We start from the raw sequence: 18408 nt of genomic DNA, 5'->3' as shown, positions 1-18408 counted from the left end.
CCGGTCGTGAAGCACACACGATGTCATTTATTTATGCACCATTTTGGCGTGTAGAAAAGCCAACTCTCTATCACCCCCTTCCCCCTCCGCTTGAGGGGTGATTACGACCAGTCTCTAACCTCACCATCCACCGTCGTTGGCGTTGAGGCCGTCGACCCTCCTCCTTCTCATGCCTATTCGATGGTGTGAGGGGTGGGAACCCCGATGCCTTGACGCTGGCCCGTCGATAGGTTAGGGTTTCGTGGCGGCGACACCGACCCAATGAGTAAGTTTCCTCGACCTTTCCTATCTTGAAGGTGTCTTTTACGACACCCTAGATTGCTACTGGGCTTAGATCCATACCGCCCTTTGTGGGCGGCGATGATAGGGTTTGCAAGGCATGTCGACGCGGGGGCAACGACTTCCGCCCGTAGTTTGGTCCTCGGTGGGTCCTCCGGTGCCATCGTGAGGCCTGCGAGGAATAATCTAGATCTGGCACTTAGATCCGTGACTCTTCCGGTTGCGGCGAATCTCACCCACCGCTTCTCCCTCTCTTGCTAGATCAAGGAGGAGGAGACGTCACCGAGCTGTACGTGTGCTAAACTCGGAGGTGCCGCATGTGCGGTGCTTGGATCGGATTGGATCGCGAGCGAGTACGACTACGCCAACCACGATCTCTAGATCCTTAACGCTTTCGGTTTACAAGGGTATGTAGACTCACTCCCCTCTCATAGCTATGCATCTCCTAGATTGATCTTGGGTGTTGTAGGATTTTTTTTGATTTTCATGCTTCGTTCCCCATCAATACTATTAGAAGAAAATCCCAGGAAGTACCATGTTTGTGAAACTAATACAAAGATGACCAGGGAGTGGATTTTTAGATGGCTTTGTCTTATGATTTGTTCTTGAATTCAAACCAAAGTCTTTTCTTGTGCCCATCTTCATAGTATTGTTGATCTATACTTAATGTGGATCTTGTATCAACTAAAATACCTATAAACTACAAACTAGAATCTCGAGGAGGACAACAACTAGAAAAATCGTTGGCATGGGTCACCATTCATCTCCCACATAAAAGCCATGGACCTGAATATGAAAATTAGTCCAAAGTCCTGAAATAGACTTATTGAAATCATTAGTCCTCTCATATGTTTTTGTCATTAACCATCAAAACGACTATGGTACAATGGATATGCTCTTACACTTTTGCCAGTGCCAAACAACATCAACAGAATAAGGACATGACAACTAGGTCTTATTCCCCACTGTCGATGGCGCCATTACCTCACCACCGCTAGCTAGACATATATACTTAACCCTAGCTATAGCCAAGGTAAACAGAGACTACTTAGCTACTCAGACCATCATTTGGAATATTACAAAAATGTACCCAAAAAAACTTACCATTCTTGTGTCGAGACAGGTGGTTCCAGTCATACATCTGTAAAGCAGAACCAATATGACAAGTAATCAATGGGTACCACGTATGCAAGAGAATCATTGGCTGGGTTCCGTTTGCCAGTTCAAGAATACAACAAATGCTTATACACACAATCTAGCGGAAAGCAATATACAATCATCGAATCGACCCCGTCATATTCTTATCGCTGTGTTTCATTCCTTCCATGCCAACCACCTATGTTCCATACGTCTCCTCTGGCATCCAACAAAAGTTGTGCTGGTACATGCTTTCTGGAGTGAGGTTTACAACGATCGAGGGTAATTAAAACATCATTGAGGAAAGAAAATTGATGTGATCGGCGTCGAGGCACCACGAGGACCTCCCGTCGGTGACCCTTCATATATAACAAGCTCATTTGCAGTTCCCAACAAAGAAAACTAGCCTCCTAGTTTTGAAGCCAAGGCATAAAAGCTTGGAGGAGCTTTGTGCGATTCTATTTCCTTCTTCCTCCAGGGCTGCAATATTCCCTCCCACCTCTGTTGGTGTGCTTTTGCTGCAATTGCTTCCCTTTTTTGGTGTCAAACTCAACTTTTTCTTTGGCACCTCATCTCATGTTACAAATCTAATTGCAAGTACCTTTTGATCTATTTGTACCAAATTTTGTATCATTTATGCCCAGTCAACGCCACGAGTAGGTCAATACCTCTGTGCCAAGACTCTCATAGGCGCCCGAGGAATCAAGGTTAGATCGGACGACTACCATTTCTCGAATTAGACAGAAGAGGTTATCACGCGCGGGGGGGGGGGGGGGGGGCCGGTCGTGAAGCACACACGATGTCATTTATTTATGCACCATTTTGGCGTGTAGAAAAGCCAAATCTCTATCACCCCCTTCCCCCTCCGCTTGAGGGGTGATTACGACCAGTCTCTAACCTCACCATCCACCGTCGTTGGCGTTGAGGCCGTCGACCCTCCTCCTTCTCATGCCTATTCGATGGTGTGAGGGGTGGGAACCCCGATGCCTTGACGCTGGCCCGTCGATAGGTTAGGGTTTCGTGGCGGCGACACCGACCCAATGAGTAAGTTTCCTCGACCTTTCCTATCTTGACGGTGTCTTTTACGACACCCTAGATTGCTACTGGGCTTAGATCCATACCGCCCTTTGTGGGCGGTGATGATAGGGTTTGCAAGGCATGTCGACGCGGGGGCAACGACTTCCGTCCGTAGTTTGGTCCTCGGTGCGTCCTCCGGTGCCATCGTGAGGCCTGCGAGGAATAATCTAGATCTGGCACTTAGATCCGTGACTCTTCCGGTTGCGGCGACTTCTTCTCGAAGGTGCACCCGTCGGCGACCAACAACGACGCGCCGAGAAAGACGGCGAGCCTTCGACGCCATTCCCTGTGATTCGTCGACGCATCTCAGTGCTTTTTTTTTTCCGTAAAATTACGCGAAGACCGATCGATGTTTTTTATTTCCTTGGTTGAAACAAGTAGTAAAATTCCTCCATTGCAGAGCAACGAGCTCCATGATTTAGCAATTTCGAAACGCCTTTGATGATATCCATAATTGCCATGAATATTTGCCAATGTTTGGGGGTGTGTAAATGTTTTTAGCTATCGCTAGAACTGAATCACTGCCACCGGTCAAGCCAGCCCGCCCCCCAACGGCGCGACCGAGCCGATCCGCACCGACGAGCCTACCCTCCGCCCCACCGACAGGTGGAACCCCTTCTCCGCTGCCCCACCGCCCAGCGAGGAGGGTCAGGTCGTGGGCGGGCAACGGAGCCGCCGCGCGGGCACGGGCGCGGGCGGTAACCTCACCTCCCACCTGCTCTCCTCTTCTCTCCCCCATCTCTCTCTGTGCCTGCCGGAGGGGCGACTGCTCAGTCCCCACAGACACGCGGAACGGCACACCTCCACCTCCACTACCACTCCCCCCCGCACCCCCTCCCACAGTAAAAGCGCCTCCTCGGTGTCTCCGGCCGCTCCGCCGCTGCTAACTCCTCCCATTCCCCTCTCTCCGGCCGCTCCACCGCTCTAGGGTTTTAGGGCTGGTTCGGGGAAGGCGGGCGCCCCGGCGGCGACGACGACGGGGGGCGGCGCCGGCGAGGTGGAGCCTCTGGTAAGCACTTGGCGTTTTATTATTAATCTTGGACCGGGGCTTCGATCCCGCCCCGTCGCAGCAATGCGGGGCGGATTCCGGCGATCGGGGGACGGGCCGGTGGGTCCCCCGGAACGGGGGTTCTGGCTTTGGGGGGCGGGTTTTGGTCTGTTCATGTGGTTCGCGTCTCTGCGTCTGTATGAAGTTGTGGTTTTTGCCGCGAGTTTTGTATTGTTTTCGGCAGGGAAAAAGTCGGGTCTTTTCGCGTCGTTCCTGTGAGTTTTGATGGTTCTTGCTTTCTTGGCAGGGAGAAAAAAAAATCCCCTTTTCTTTTCGCGGTCAATGTAGGGCACCAGGACCTACGGATGTTCCCGGGAGGATCGATCAGTCAGTTCGTTTTGGGTGCTGTGGGTTTCATCTCTGACGAAATTAGTCTTGGATTCATCGGTTTTGGATCTTCTGGGGGGCTTTGGTTTCTGTTTTTCTTTGGGTTCTTTTTTCTTGGGGGCGTCTCTGGGCCTGCGCCTGTCTGGGGTTGTTGCTTATCGCTCATCTGTTTATTTATTGATTTATTCTTTTAACTGTATATTATGTGACTGGTTTGTCCGTTCGGTTGCAGAGCGATGGAGGAGGAGGACCAATCGGCAGTGCTGGTCGCTGAAGGTGCCATCAAGAGCATCAAGATCACCCTCTCCACCTCGGAGGAGATCGTAAGTTCTTCTTCTTGATGATTTTACTCTCGGTTTTGCAGAGGTGCATGCTGGACTCAAAAGACTGTCAATGTGATCTCTCAAGTTAGAGAGAGCTGCCTCTGTTTCATTAATATTTGATTGAAATTAGTATTTTTGATCGGTCTGCGAGGTTATTTTGGACAGTTGCAAAAAGTTCTTTGAATTTGCAAGATAAATGCGATGAGAACACCCTGCGGGCTATATGTTATACTCCCTCCGTTCCTAAATATTTGTCTTTCTAGAGATTTTAACAAGTGACTACATACGAGACAAAATGAGTGAATCTACACTCTAAAATAAGTCTACATACATCCGTATGTTGTGCCCATTTGAAATGCCTAGAAAGACAAATATTTTGGAACGGAGGGAGTAGATGATATTAAGTTCTGACATTTTCCTTTTCCTTTTGGGGGATGACTGATACAGGGACATTGTTGTTCCATTAGCTAAGCTATATAAATGCCCATTTCATGAACTGGATTACTTACTGTTACATGCTACTCCATCCATGTGTATCAAATGTTTGATTTTTTATGTAATCATTTAACGGCACAGTTTTTTTATTTTTCATCACCGTTTTTGTTATATTATGGTGAGGAGTATTTGTTTTTTTGAACATTACTAACGTGCAAAATTTTGTGTTCTGCAGTGTACCTACTCTATAAATGACTGTCCTGTTACTCATCCTAGCCAGCTTGGGAATCCTTTCCTTGGCTTACCACTGGAAACAGGCAAATGCGAGTCATGTGGTGCCACGGAAAACGGCAAATGCGAAGGTTCTAAAACTACTTCTCATTAGTTCTTCTTCATGCCCAAACATTGCCCTTAGCAGCCCAGGATCCCTTTTCTCTTGTTACTAATAAAATCAATATGACCTTCCAGGGCATTTCGGGTTCATTGAGCTGCCTGTACCTGTATATCACCCGTGTCATGTCAGTGAGCTTAGGCAACTACTGAGCATGGTATGTCTGAAGTGCCTTCGTATCAAGAAAGGAAAGGTATGTATCGGTCAAAACAGCTTAATCTTACCATGTTATTCTTCTATACCGATTTCCCTGTTTCGATCTAAATCTTGACATTTCATGTCTCAGGTTAAACAAAAGAATGGAAAGGAAAACGTGACGGTAACGGCATGTCACTACTGTCGGGTACTTGTCAACCTTAATATATTCTTCTTACGCCTTGAATTTGGTAGATGCCATACTTCAAGCAGTAGCCATTTATGTCAGTGTTTTGAATTTGACCTCACTCGTATTTAGTCCAAGTTATATAGGTAGCTGGTCTTTAACTTAACCAAAAGTCCGGTAGGAGAGAGCATATCCCACACCTCTTGTTTTATAGTGTTGGTTTGGTAAGTATGGTTGCAGGTTCTTCTTGTTCTTTTTTTCCTTTTCAAATCGAAGTTACGCACATAGGTGCTAATTGATTGGGAAGTTCTTTTCTTTAGAGAAATGGAATGCCATGATAGTGTACTTGATTCAGTTTTATTTTTTTATGTGACGTATTGTCACCAGAATTTACTGTACTCATAATTCCTCTAATGCTACCTATTCAGAATACTACTGAAACTTGGAAGATATAACCAACAACCATGGCATCAGAGACTATCACCAGTGCCATTATTTTTATTTAAATCAGTGAATGGCTTCCTACTTTACAGCATGTCACTGCGACAAGTGCGATCTGGATGAGTGTCAACTGATGTTTCTCATCTTTATTTCTTTTAGGGTCTCCCTGCACTATATTTGAAGGAAATCAAGACAGAAGATGGTGCATTTCGTTTAGAGTTGAGAGCACCCCCAAAGAAACACATGACAGAACGCTCTTGGGACTTCCTTGACAAATATGGGGATTTTCACCATGGTGGAGCCTCTCACTGTAGGACATTGCTTCCAGTAGAGGTAATAATTTCACCTTGTTCTGTTTTCAAGATGTTATTGTAGCTTCTTTGGACAGTAAAGATCCAGATACACCCTTTAAGTGTGGGAAGAACTATGCTGTTTGAAATGTTCCGAAAAATCTCAAGAAAATTATGATGCAGTATATATCCTGGCACACATGAATAGGTGATGTGTGCACAAGAGGTACCGACATGTGAAATATATATTTGCTGGTACCTTTTTTTTTTCTGGAGGAGTACCCTATATGGCCAAGCGTTTCGAGATATGACCGTTGCATTTTGAGGGTATCTTGTACCCTTATCTCAAGTAGTACAACCCACAGGAATTTCCCAGTACCTTTTGACGCAAGAACACAATTCGCTGATGGCGGCCGCGGATTGTACTAGATCGGACGTCTGAGAAGTGTCGCTGGATAAGACTAGCTGGTGCACATGCCCAGATAGATGTTCTGTTTTTCTGTTTACATGTTTACCAGATGAACTACATTTTCTCCCTGTCTTTCCACGTGTGAGGAGCTTTCATCCCTTGATAAGGTCAATTACCTTTGAATGATACATAGGGTGGTATATTACGGAATGCATTTCTATACAATTACAATCTGTAGGGTGGTATATCCTGGAATGTTAATCTCATGAGTGACATCCATTCTTTACCCCCCAAAACATGGTAATGCCTAAAGTAAGGATCACAGTACCTGAGGCCCAAGGGCTAACAGTTACTTGCCCCTTGATTATTTCTTACTGAGTCACCAATTTTTTCGTATCCAGCAACCTACTATCTCATTCCTGTATTATTTGCCAGGCTTTTAATATATTAAAGAAGATTCCGGATGACACGAAAAAAAAGCTAGCTGCACGGGGATACATTGCTCAGCCTGGATATGTGATGAAATATCTTCCAGTACCACCTAACTGCCTCTATATTCCAGAATTCACAGACGGGCAGAGCATCATGTCCTATGTGAGTTTTCTTCTGTGCATTTCCTGGATCTTTGTAATTTACTGACTGGTTTATACCTACAATATCCCATATTATTTTGCTGTGTGTTTCAGGACATCTCTATATCTTTGTTGAAAAAGATACTTCAAAAGATAGAGCAAATAAAAAAATCAAGATCTGGTTCCCCCAACTTTGAGTCGCATGATTCTGAATCAGCTGATCTGCAACTTTCTATCGGCCAATATATACAGCTCAGGGGAACTACAAAGGTATGTGTCATGATTTTGAAGCAAATTACCTAATTATTCATATTTAGATGATGCATGAATTAAAATAGTTGCAAGTAAACGCTCAAATGAACCAATTTTGAGTCAGACTGTTCAAGTTTGCTTCTAAATCATCACCTAGTTAAAAGTTACAGGATTACAATCGGTTCTATGAAGTATGAACAGCATGAATTCTTTTGTGTATTTGACAAAAAAAGTTAGGAATCTTCACAATATGATTGTGTCTATCCTCTTCTGAGTGTTAACAAATTTCGACTTTCCATAGAATCATACAGAAGAGCTTTCTGGGCACTTGACACATATTTTTTAACCATCAGCATTAGAGAACTCTGGCACCTTTGCAGTATTCTTGGTGTGCTGATGAAAGAACCATCTCCTAGTGATTGTTTATCAGAGCCATTTGCATTTATTTTCTGACCAGATTCATTTATGTCTAGTTTAATCGTGCTTTTGATTCATGGAAACTCGACTCTTTTGTTTTGAAGGGTCCTCAAGACGCAAAGAGATTTGCAGTTAGCACAGATTCATCTCATTTGTCAACAAAGCAATGGCTCGAAAAGATGAGAACGCTGTTCATCAGCAAAGGGTCAGGATTTTCATCACGCAGTGTACTTACTGGAGACCCGTATATTGGAGCAGATGTAGTTGGACTGCCTTCTGAAGTGGCAAAAAGAATTACCTTTGAAGAACAGGTCACAGATATCAACATAAATAGATTGCAAGAGGTTGTTGACAAGGGATTGTGTTTGACTTATAGAGATGGTCAAACAACATATGCAATCACTGTAGGATCAAAAGGATATACCACTCTTAAAGTGGGTCAAACGATCAGTAGAAGAATTGTTGATGGTGATGTTGTTTTCCTCAACAGGCCACCTAGTACTCACAAGCATTCTCTCCAGGCATTTACTGTATACATCCACGATGATCATACAGTCAAAATCAACCCCCTTATATGCTCTCCTCTTGCAGCAGATTTTGATGGTGATTGTGTGCATATTTATTATCCTCAGTCACTTGCTGCTAAAGCTGAAGCATTGGAGCTTTTCAGCGTGGAGAAGCAACTGACTAATTCACACAACGGAAAAGTAAATCTCCAGCTAGCGAATGACAGCTTGCTTGCTCTGAAGCACATGTCTTCTAGAACCATGTTAAGCAAAGAATCAGCAAACCAGCTGGCAATGCTCTTGTCGCTTTCTCTTCCTCCCCCTGCTGTGGTCAAGTCTAAGCCATGCTGGACAATTGCACAAATAATGCAAAGTGCGTTGCCAGCAGAATTGACTTGTGAAGGGGATAGATTCCTAGTTAGGGACAGCACTGTTATAAAACTGGATATTGACAAAGAATCCGTTCAGGCCTCGTTTTCGGACTTGGTGTCCTCAATTCTTGCTGTTAAGGGACCAGGAGATGCGCTCAAGTTTTTGAATGCGCTGCAACCCCTTCTGATGGAATTCTTGCTTCTGGATGGCTTTAGTGTAAGCCTGCAAGATTTTAGTGTACCCAAGCCTCTGTTGGAAGAAGCACAGGAGTGTATTAAAAAGCAGTCTCTTGTACTGGAGCAGTCAAGGTGCTCGAGTAGCCAGTCTGTGGAAACAAGAGTTGACAACAATCTGAAGGACGTCAAACAACAAATTGCAGATTTTGTCGTGAAATCCTCTCGTCTTGGTCTTCTCATTGACCCAAAGAGTGACTCTTCAGTGTCAAAAGTTGTTCAACAGCTTGCTTTTGTTGGTCCGCAGCTCTACCGCGAGGGGAAGTTCTACTCAAGGCGTCTGGTGGACGATTGCTTCTCAAGTTTTGTCAATAGACACCCACCGATTGAAGATGGAGTTCAACACCCACCAGAGGCGTATGGTCTTGTGCAAAGTGCATATTTTCATGGTCTCAATCCTTATGAGGAGCTAGTACATTCTATATGTACAAGGGAAACTATTGTCCGCTCCTCAAGAGGGTTGACAGAACCAGGAACTCTGTTCAAGAGTCTAATGGCCATCTTGCGAGACGTAGTTATATGCTATGATGGAACTGTGAGAAACATCTGCAGCAATTCAATCATGCAGCTGAAGTACAAAGAAGAAGATGACACAGACTTTCCAAGTGCTATAGCTCCTGGAGAACCAGTGGGTGTCTTAGCTGCCACTGCTATCTCCAACCCCGCTTATAAGGCTGTGTTGGATTCTTCTCAGAGTAATAATACTTCATGGGAGTTGATGAAGGTAACTGTGTTGTAAACTACTGTAGTCACTATTATATTCATCGGTATCTCAAGCTATGTTGTACCTACTGTTTAACATGTTCTTAAACCAACAGGAAATACTTAAGACAAAAGTTAGCTACAAAAATGATGCGAAGGATCGAAAAGTTATCCTGTTCCTGAATGACTGCTCTTGCCCCAAGAAATTTTGCAAAGAGAAGGCTGCTATTGCAGTGCAGGGTTGCCTAAAGAGAGTCACACTAGAGGATTGTGCCACTGACATCTGCATCGAGTATGTATTTTCATGCCGTCAATTCTAGTTACTTCTATACATTCTTTTTAGTATTTGTTGTCATTTGCGCCAAATAGCACGGATATGACATCTGTGTTTTCAGGTATAAGAAACAAGTTAGTTTAGATGCAATTTCAGAAGCCACGCCAGCATTTGTTGGCCATATTCATCTTGAAAAGGTATTGTGATGTTTTTTTAGCTTTTCACACACAGGCTGTGTTTTTATAAGTATATATGATGCATATGAATATGTATGCATTTCTTGCAGGCACATTTAGAAAAGATAAACGTTAGCACTGATGAGATTCTTCAGAAATGCCAAGAAGTTTCTGGGAAACATGCCAATAAGAAAGGAACTCTTGGTCACCTGTTTAAAAAGATTACTTTCTCTACTTGGTAAACTTTTTATTCTCTACTCTGCATTGGGTTTTCTGTTACATCTTAGATACCATGGCTATTGCTCAGGACTGAGGTAGGCCTCATTTTAGCTGGTAGTGGTTACTGGATGCTGGTGACATGCTAATTTTGCTTCAGGGTATTGTATACTTGTGTTGTCTTTGATCAAGATGGGTAATACCTAATATCTCAACATGAAAACTGAATTCTTAATGTTGTCTGTAAATGTTTCCTTCATGTTTTTATACATAGATTCTTTAACATGCTCTCTCACATGCATGTGTACTATGTTGTAAACACATGCTGTGAATACCTTAGATGAAGACAAGACGTGGAAGATTATGTTAGTCTGTGATTGCTGATATTATTAAGGTTAATCTGATGGATATTTTTTCCTCCTTAATCTTGGCAGTGATTGTTCATTTGCGCAGAAGCCGGGTGATGGGAAGGTTCCATGTTTGCAGTTCTCTTTTTCTGAGGACATCCCTATGTTATCTGATTCCGTTGAGAAAGCAGTGAATGTGTTAGCCGATTCTCTCTGTGGTGTGCTTCTGGAGATAATCATAAAAGGTACTGTAAGCTGCAGAAACTAGTCAGCTTCCATGGAAATTTCATCCACCGCATATTTTTAAATTACAGTCTTTGTTAAAAATAAATTGGTTTCTCCTATCTTACTGGATGAAAGATCTGATGTACTGCACTTCTTTGACTTGTCAACACCTGTCGTGTATATATTAGAGGATTTCATGTGTAATTGTGTATAGTCGGTAGTCGCCTATTACTGTGTTCTTGGATGAGGCTATTGTTTTCAGTGGACTGGTGGTAGGGCATTCTGAGTTCCTGTGTTTAAGATGCTTAGGGTCAGGTACTGAACTCTGAATACACTAAAGAACAACAACAACAACAACAACAAAGCCTTTAGTCCCAAACAAGTTGGGGTAGGCTAGAGGTGAAACCCATAAGATCTCGCAACCAACTCATTGCTCTGGCACATGGATAGCAAGCTTCCACGCACCCCTGTCCATAGCTAGCTCTTTGTCGATACCCCAATCCTTCAGGTCTCTGTTAACGGACTCCTCCCATGTCAAATTCGGTCGACCCCGCCTTCTTGAATACACTAAAGAACCAAAACAGTAAATTTGTGACTTCTGTTTTCAAGTGTCTACTCTTTTTGGGTGTCCTCCCATGCCCTATTTAGGTGGCCTTTGTTTGGGGTGCAGCTAGTGATTCTAGATTCCAGGCCTTCCAAAATCAAAATCTGAAACAAACACATCAGATTCCTATCGAGCTTCGTAGAATCGATTCTAAAAAATGAACTACCAGACGAGCGAATCCGTAAGCTGCGATTTTGGTGATTCTGCCAATTCTGCAGCTTCCCACAAAAGAAAACGATTCGTCCTGAGCCGTTGCCCCTATTTGCAGTCCAAATTACAACCAAACTGCCACCGCAACCTTATCCAAGCAAACTGTCCCAGCAACTAGTCTCTCCTGCCGCCGCCGTTCTCACCCCACCCACGGTCGTTGCTCGCCCCGTCCTCCTCCCATCTTTTCCGTCCGATCCCGCTACGGACCGCCGCTGCTGGCTCCCGCCTCCATCCTCCCGCTGAAAGCACGAGGGGGGCCGTCCCGAAATGGTCTGGCCGGATGTCACCCCGGTGGCCGAGCATCTGCTGACCATGGACGCCGGCCTCCTACAGGGACTCGCCAGTCATCGTCTCCTGTGGCGCCCATGGGTTCCTGCTGTGCGTCCGCCTCCCACGATCTCCGTTGCTATTCCCTACGTGGACTTTTACCTGGGATAGCACGAGGTGGGGAAAGCACGGCCGTGGCAATGCTCACTGAAGCTGTACATGTACAGGTGCCTTTCCTTTGCATGATCTTGTGAGAAGAATATGAGATTGGTTAATTTGCACCTAACTAGTATACTTGGAAAAACAGCTAATTTGCACTGAATCAGCATATAAACGTCATGCTCAGCATTCAGGGACATTACTGACATTTCACAACCCTTGCAGTTCCTAGAACTATCCAACAGCAGGGTAAACAAACAACCAGCTTCTAATTCTCAGGAATCCACAATCACAACTGATTTTCAGGAATCCACAGCCAAAGTGATTCTCAGGAATCTTAAGCCCAAACAAAGGGGGCCTTATACCTGCATACTTTGATGATGAATACATATCCTTTTATGCAATAGATGCATGCCATTCAGCTGAGATTTTACAATGGATTTTTCCTTGAAAAAAAAACTGCAAATTTGTCAGTGCAACAATACAACAGATTTGCCAACTAGTTGACATGCAAACGGACGATTGCTGTCTGGTTCTACAGAATAATAGCATGTGTCATGTGGCAATTTGCTGTTCCATTTCATTTTCTGGTCCACTGATTTTTTTGTTGCAATGTAAGGGGATATATACTCAACTATCTTTTTCTGTAAGGGGATATTAAAGATTTTATAATTAACAATTTAGGTGGTGTTCTACCAGCTTCTTCTCGTAAGTGTGCGAAGGATTCTCCGCTCAAGTTTTTTTCCCCATTTGCTCTGCAGGTGATCCTCGAGTTCAAGAGGCTAAAATTACGTGGGTTGGGTCTGATGCAACATCTTGGGTTAAACATACAAAGAAGATATCGAAGGGTGAGCCAGCAGTAGAAATTATTGTTGAGAAAAAGGAAGCTATGCAGAACGGTGATGCATGGAGAATTGCCATGGATGCATGTATACCAGTCATGAACCTCATTGACACACAAAGGTCAATACCTTATGGTATTCAGCAAGTGCGAGAACTTCTTGGCATATCATGCTCCTTTGATCAAGTTGTTCAGGTTAGCCTTGCATTTATTTGCAAAAGCTTGAGAGTTTTTTTTTTGTGAAAACTGAAGTGACAAATGTTTCAAATACTTGGTAGGAGTCCTGTTTTTTCCTTAACTTAGGATGATCTTTGCAAAATAATCTTTTTATCCTAGCACAAGTTTGACTGTACCTGTACCACTGGGACTAGCTAAAGTTATTTGGTTTGTCAAATATGGTTTTCCTGTAAATACTGTACTGAAGCTTCGGTAAATATAGTAAATACCAAACTAATCAAAGTTGATGTAAATTAAAAAATGAGGCATACTTTTAGGAAACATGTAATGTCTGGGTTAAGAGAGAGGGAGGGAGGGGAGTGGGAGAGATATTGAAGGCGAGGTAGAGAGCTCCGCTGTGGTGTTTTGGTGGGTAGCTAGGCGGTGTGAGTGGCTCTGCCTGTTGGGGAATTTTGCTGTGAGAGGAGTTCGGCAATTGGTTAGAATTTTCTATTTTTATACCAAACTAACCGACGCCATATGGTTTTCGATTTTCATGCATACCATAAACCAAAACCATACTAAGTGGATGGTTTGGTTCTGTTTTCTGGGTTCAGTTTCGATACTGACATTGTAAATTTATCGTTCATTTAAATCTGACATGTATTGCTGCCTAGCGATTTACCTTTCATCCTGTTTGACTCAAGTGTTGTAACATTTTTATGAAAAGCGATTCTGCTACAACTGTTTTCTGGTTGTTGATTTGTGCCGCACCTGTTGTCAACTTCTATCTTTATTTATGTCCTATTTCATTAGATATTTTTCTTGCTTGATCTTTTGTGCAGCGCCTTTCGAAAACCATGAAGACGGTTGCTAAAGGAATTCTGAAGGACCATTTGGTTCTTGTGGCAAACAGCATGACATGCACTGGGAACTTGAATGGGTTCCACAATGGTGGTTACAGGGCGACCTTTCGTTCATTAAAAGTTCAAGTACCTTTTACAGAGGCCACCTTGCTTGTAAGTTCATTTTGAGATTTCCTGATTTGTTTTATCACCCCATGCACTATGCTGATTTCCTGATCTTCTTTTGTAGACCCCTATGAAATGCTTCGAGAAGGCTGCCGAGAAATGCCATTCTGATTCATTGGGTTCTGTGGTCTCATCCTGTTCGTGGGGCAAGCATGCAGCACTTGGTACTGGGTCATCTTTTCAGATTCTTTGGAACGAAAATCAGGTAAGCTAGTTTTTCAACCCTCTGGAGCTTACTATTCATATCAGTAATGGAGCTTGAGTCAATATTTAGCGGGGGTAAAAAGGTCTTCAGATGGTAGGGCCAATCAAACTATTTTCTTTCTTACTACAAAGATAATAATTTGAATGTTGCTATAAAGCCGTTCCACTGCATGATCCAACCATGTGAAATTACACTTCTATATTTTAACTTGTGGAGTGGCCTGTGCATTTGCACGGCTAGATTGACTACATATTGTAATATTTTAAAATTTCACAGTCTACTGCAGAGTGCAGAGGTGATCGGCGCATTTGTCAGTTGCCCTTGTGTTTTCTGTGTACTGCAATTACATACCTCCATATGCTTATATGCATGCGCATCTTACTCCTATTAATTGATTTATTGTTTCTCCATCTGAAGCAATGTAATTATTGGTGTATATTAACAAAACTACAAAAGGTGCTAGAACTTTTTCGCATCCCTGATATTCAACGCAAAAAGCTGACCACTTAAAAAAAAAGAAGGCCAGCAATTTAAAATTTTGGATTATTACATTTGGCGCTGTGAGGTCAGAGTGCAAATAATTGGAGCATGTGATAGGCTAGCAAATGCTTTGTTTTCTCTTTTGTGGCATGCATGTCAATAGGTCCTTTGTTTAACGAACCCTATTTTCAATATGGTTGGGTTGCGCTCGTCTATGAGGCAAAGGCTGAAAGCAATTAAATTCTTCTGTTTTCTAATAAATAGATGGTCCACCAGATCAACGGCTTGATGTTTCACTTTTTTGGTTGAGTTCTAGTCTATGTCTCTATTTTTGACACTGTGCTTTTAGTATATAAATAACATATTTGACCATCGCAGCTGAAAAGCAACAAGGAGTTTGGTGATGGCCTGTATGATTTCCTGGCTTTGGTGAGGACCGACCAAGAAAAGGCTGCATACACATTCTTGGATGATGTGGATTACCTTGTTGAAGACAACGCACTGGACGATCTATGCTTATCACCGGAAATGGATGGGACCCATGGTATGCCCACTTTTGAAGATAATCCTGAACAACAAACTACTGAGAAGGGCAGCTCATGGGAAAATGGCACAACAGAGGGGAATGATTCTGGTAACTGGGGAGGAGGCTCAACAGTGGAGAATAATTCCACTGATTGGGGAGGCTGGGGCACTGGACCTGCAAATGACAACAATATTGTATCCGGAGAACCAGCTGAGCCCGACACTTGGGCTGACCAGGGTGCTAAAAAGGATACAGAAGGAGGCTGGAATAATGCAGCTGCAGCTGCTGACACAGGAGCTGCAAAACCAGCAGAGCAAGACAAGTCATGTTGGAATGCGCCCCCAGCAGTGGAGAATGATTCCTCTGGTTGGGGAGGCTGGGGCACTGGAAACGCAAAGGACAAAAATATTGCATCTGAAGGATCAGCTGAAGTTGATACTTGGGCCGATCAGAGTGGTAAAAGGGATACTGATGGAGGTGGTGCTAGCTGGGACAAAATGAAAGTGAAGGATCACAATATGCAGCAAGACCAATGGGGTCATGTGCCAACCCAGAATGTTGATGCACAGGATGATCCATGGGGGAGTGCGGCAGGTGTGGCTCAACCTTCTACCGCAAAGCATATTGATGCACATAATGATTCCTGGGGGAGCGTGGCAGCGAAAGCTCAAACTTCTACTGCAGAGCATATGGATGCAAAGAATGATTCCTGGGGAAGTGTGGCAGCTAAAACTTCTACTGCAGAGCCTATGGACACGAAGAATGATTCCTGGGGAAGTGTGGCAGCTAAAGCTTCTATCACAGAGCCTATGGACGCAGGGAATGGTTCCTGGGGGAGTGTGGCAGCGAAGGCTCAGACTTCTACTGCACAGCAGGAGTCCTGGGGTAATGTGTCTGCTTCACCATCAGATAATGCGTGGGGTGCTGCTCCAGTTTCCCATGGACCTGATAACTCGGATGCAAAGCAGCCAGATTCTTGGGATGGCTGGGGTTCTGCTGCTCCAGTTTCCCAGGGAGATAATTCAGATGCAAAGCAGCCAGATTCTTGGGATGGCTGGGGTTCTGCTCAAGCCGATGACTCGAGTACTGATAAATGGAAGACCAATGCTTCTGGCAGCAACAAAGGCTGGAAATCAGATGGATGGGAGGCCAAAGAAAACCGGAGGGACCAAAGAGACAATCCAGGCAGGCCTCCAATGAGACCTCCTGTTGAGAGGCCACCAAGGCCACGGTACGAACTGCCAGCTGAGGCGAAAAAGGTTCTACAAGAAATTGAACCCATTGTAACAATGGTCAGAAAGATCTTCCGTGAATCAAGGTAAATTATCTCACAGTTTACTTGTTTGCTCTGTGTGCTTCATGGTATGCCAAACAGTTATTTTGTTTGTACCATCTTATTAAATATATTTCTTTTTACCATTATCTTAAATGTTGCAGTGATGGCATAAGGCTTCCCCTGGAGGACGAAAAGTTTATCATAGAAAAAGTTCTGGAGCACCACCCTGAAAAGGAAAAGAAGGTGTCTGGTGAAATTGATCATATAATGGTATGGATTCTTGTGCTACCTTTTGCCTTGTATATATATTTTTTAGTTAAAACACCTTTAGCTTTATTCTGAAGACGATAAATCCCTGAGTTGTTGTGATGAGCTGCTGCATCTATCTCAAAAGTTGGCCACCTGCTGACTCCACTTGCCTGCTTGCCACAACTTAACGACCACCTGACAGTCTGTTTATAGAACCACTTGCTGATAGCCCTTCTCAATAGCTAGCATTAAGCCATGAGTTTCTGCAGTTGTTGGATCAACAATTCCTTCGTATTTCGTTTCGACAATAAGCAGCCAAGAGTTGTCCTTCAGTGTTCTGAGCTACTGTTCCCGTTCTGGCAGCTCAACCCTGAGATGGAATGTGTTATTGTCTGACGCAACATAATAAAACATGCAAGATCTTAACGGCCTCGTTTGATTTCGCAGGTGAACAAGCACCACGTTTTCCAGGACAGCCGGTGCTTCTACGTGGTGTCATCAGACGGGACCCAAACAGACTTCTCCTACATCAAGTGCATGGACAACTACGTGAGGAAGAACCACGAGGAGCATGCCGAGCTCATCTGCGAGATGCACTTCAAGAAGCGCAACCGCGATCGACCAGCAGCGGTCGACGGAGCCGCGGCGCCAGCCACTGAAGCCGCTCCGTGCGAGGACTTGGAAGCCACTCTGCCAGGCCCGCCGCCAGGAACTCCACCTCCGACAGCGATCACCCAGCAGGAGACTCCAGCTTCTCCGGCTGCGGCTCCAGAAGATGATCTGCCTCTGCCTCCTCCCCCTCCGCTGACCCAGCATGAGGATGGAATGCCAGAAGATGATCTGCCGCTGCCTCCTCCTCCTCCACTGCCCCAGCAGGATGCCGGAGCGCCAGGTTCAGCGCCAGAGGCAGGGGCCGGCGATGACAAGTGGTCAGGGGCCGGTGATGACAAGTGGGCGGGAGGCGCCGATGACAAGTGGGTCTAGTGGTTGCTTAGGGTGTGGAAATGAACTGAACTGAACTGGTTGTACATACATGCTCGTAGCGTCCCGTGCTGAAAACCCTTTCTGCTTGCCCTGACAGACTTTGATGTAGAGGGGTGGTGGCGGTAGCCGTTGTTAGACCTGATGATGGGCTGCGTTTCCTGTCGTATGCGATGCGTCTTCCGGATGAACCCTGTAAGTTCTGGGAGGTCGCCCCGTGTGCTGCCTATGGTAATCGCGACTAGTTTCGATCCTTGTGTGATCTCCTTGGTTTCTGGCTGGTGTGCTGTGTTTGTTTACTTCCTCCGTTTCTGTGGGGCCGTAATATCTGGGGAATGTTTCCTGGAAGCGTTTTCCCCCTGAACCCATGCCAAATATAGTATATGAAGTAAAGTTGCCACATTTCATGGCAAATGAAGTAAATTTGCCATGGCAATTTTGTAAGAATTGCCAAGTTCGCAGGCGAAACTGCCAGAGCACTAACAATGCCGTTCGATCGATCATGATCAGGTGGCAGGAGGCTTTGGAGGTGTTTCCTAGAACCTCCCTCAGGAAACGTTCCGGTGATCTTTTCCCTTTCTTTTTTTGCTTCGCCGCACAAGATTTGCCTTAAATTAAACTTTGTAAAATTTGATCAAATTTATATTAAAAC

General features: G+C 44.5%; 1 protein-coding gene across 1 annotated transcript; it reads left to right on the top strand.

Annotated features, from left to right (window-relative positions):
* The first annotated feature begins 3225 nt into the window (after window positions 1-3225).
* On the top strand, window positions 3226-18014 carry LOC123136337 (DNA-directed RNA polymerase V subunit 1). Its single transcript, XM_044555704.1, has 19 exons — window positions 3226-3502; window positions 4101-4191; window positions 4862-4988; window positions 5095-5210; window positions 5304-5360; window positions 5940-6113; window positions 6915-7073; window positions 7166-7321; window positions 7825-9555; window positions 9650-9825; window positions 9929-10004; window positions 10094-10221; window positions 10634-10791; window positions 12773-13047; window positions 13854-14027; window positions 14104-14244; window positions 15103-16568; window positions 16688-16796; window positions 17223-18014. The coding sequence occupies exons 2-19, from the start codon at window positions 4105-4107 to the stop codon at window positions 17757-17759; spliced, it is 5847 nt and encodes a 1948-aa protein (XP_044411639.1). The 5' UTR covers window positions 3226-3502; window positions 4101-4104; the 3' UTR covers window positions 17760-18014.
* The last annotated feature ends 394 nt before the right edge of the window (window positions 18015-18408 follow it).

This window comes from Triticum aestivum, chromosome 6B (assembly GCF_018294505.1).
Source record: "Triticum aestivum cultivar Chinese Spring chromosome 6B, IWGSC CS RefSeq v2.1, whole genome shotgun sequence".
Classification (NCBI taxonomy): domain Eukaryota; kingdom Viridiplantae; phylum Streptophyta; class Magnoliopsida; order Poales; family Poaceae; genus Triticum; species Triticum aestivum.
The sequence above is the reverse complement of the archived record's forward strand: the minus strand, read 5'-3'. Positions and strand labels throughout refer to the sequence as shown.

Coding starts and splice junctions, on each gene's coding strand:
- LOC123136337 (XM_044555704.1), top strand. CDS start 4,105: ATGGAGGAGGAGGACCAATCGGCAGTGCTGGTCGCTGAAGGTGCCATC. Junction 5,211..5,303: donor TTCGTATCAAGAAAGGAAAG/GTATGTATCGGT, acceptor TTCATGTCTCAG/GTTAAACAAAAGAATGGAAA. Junction 10,222..10,633: donor AAGATTACTTTCTCTACTTG/GTAAACTTTTTA, acceptor TAATCTTGGCAG/TGATTGTTCATTTGCGCAGA.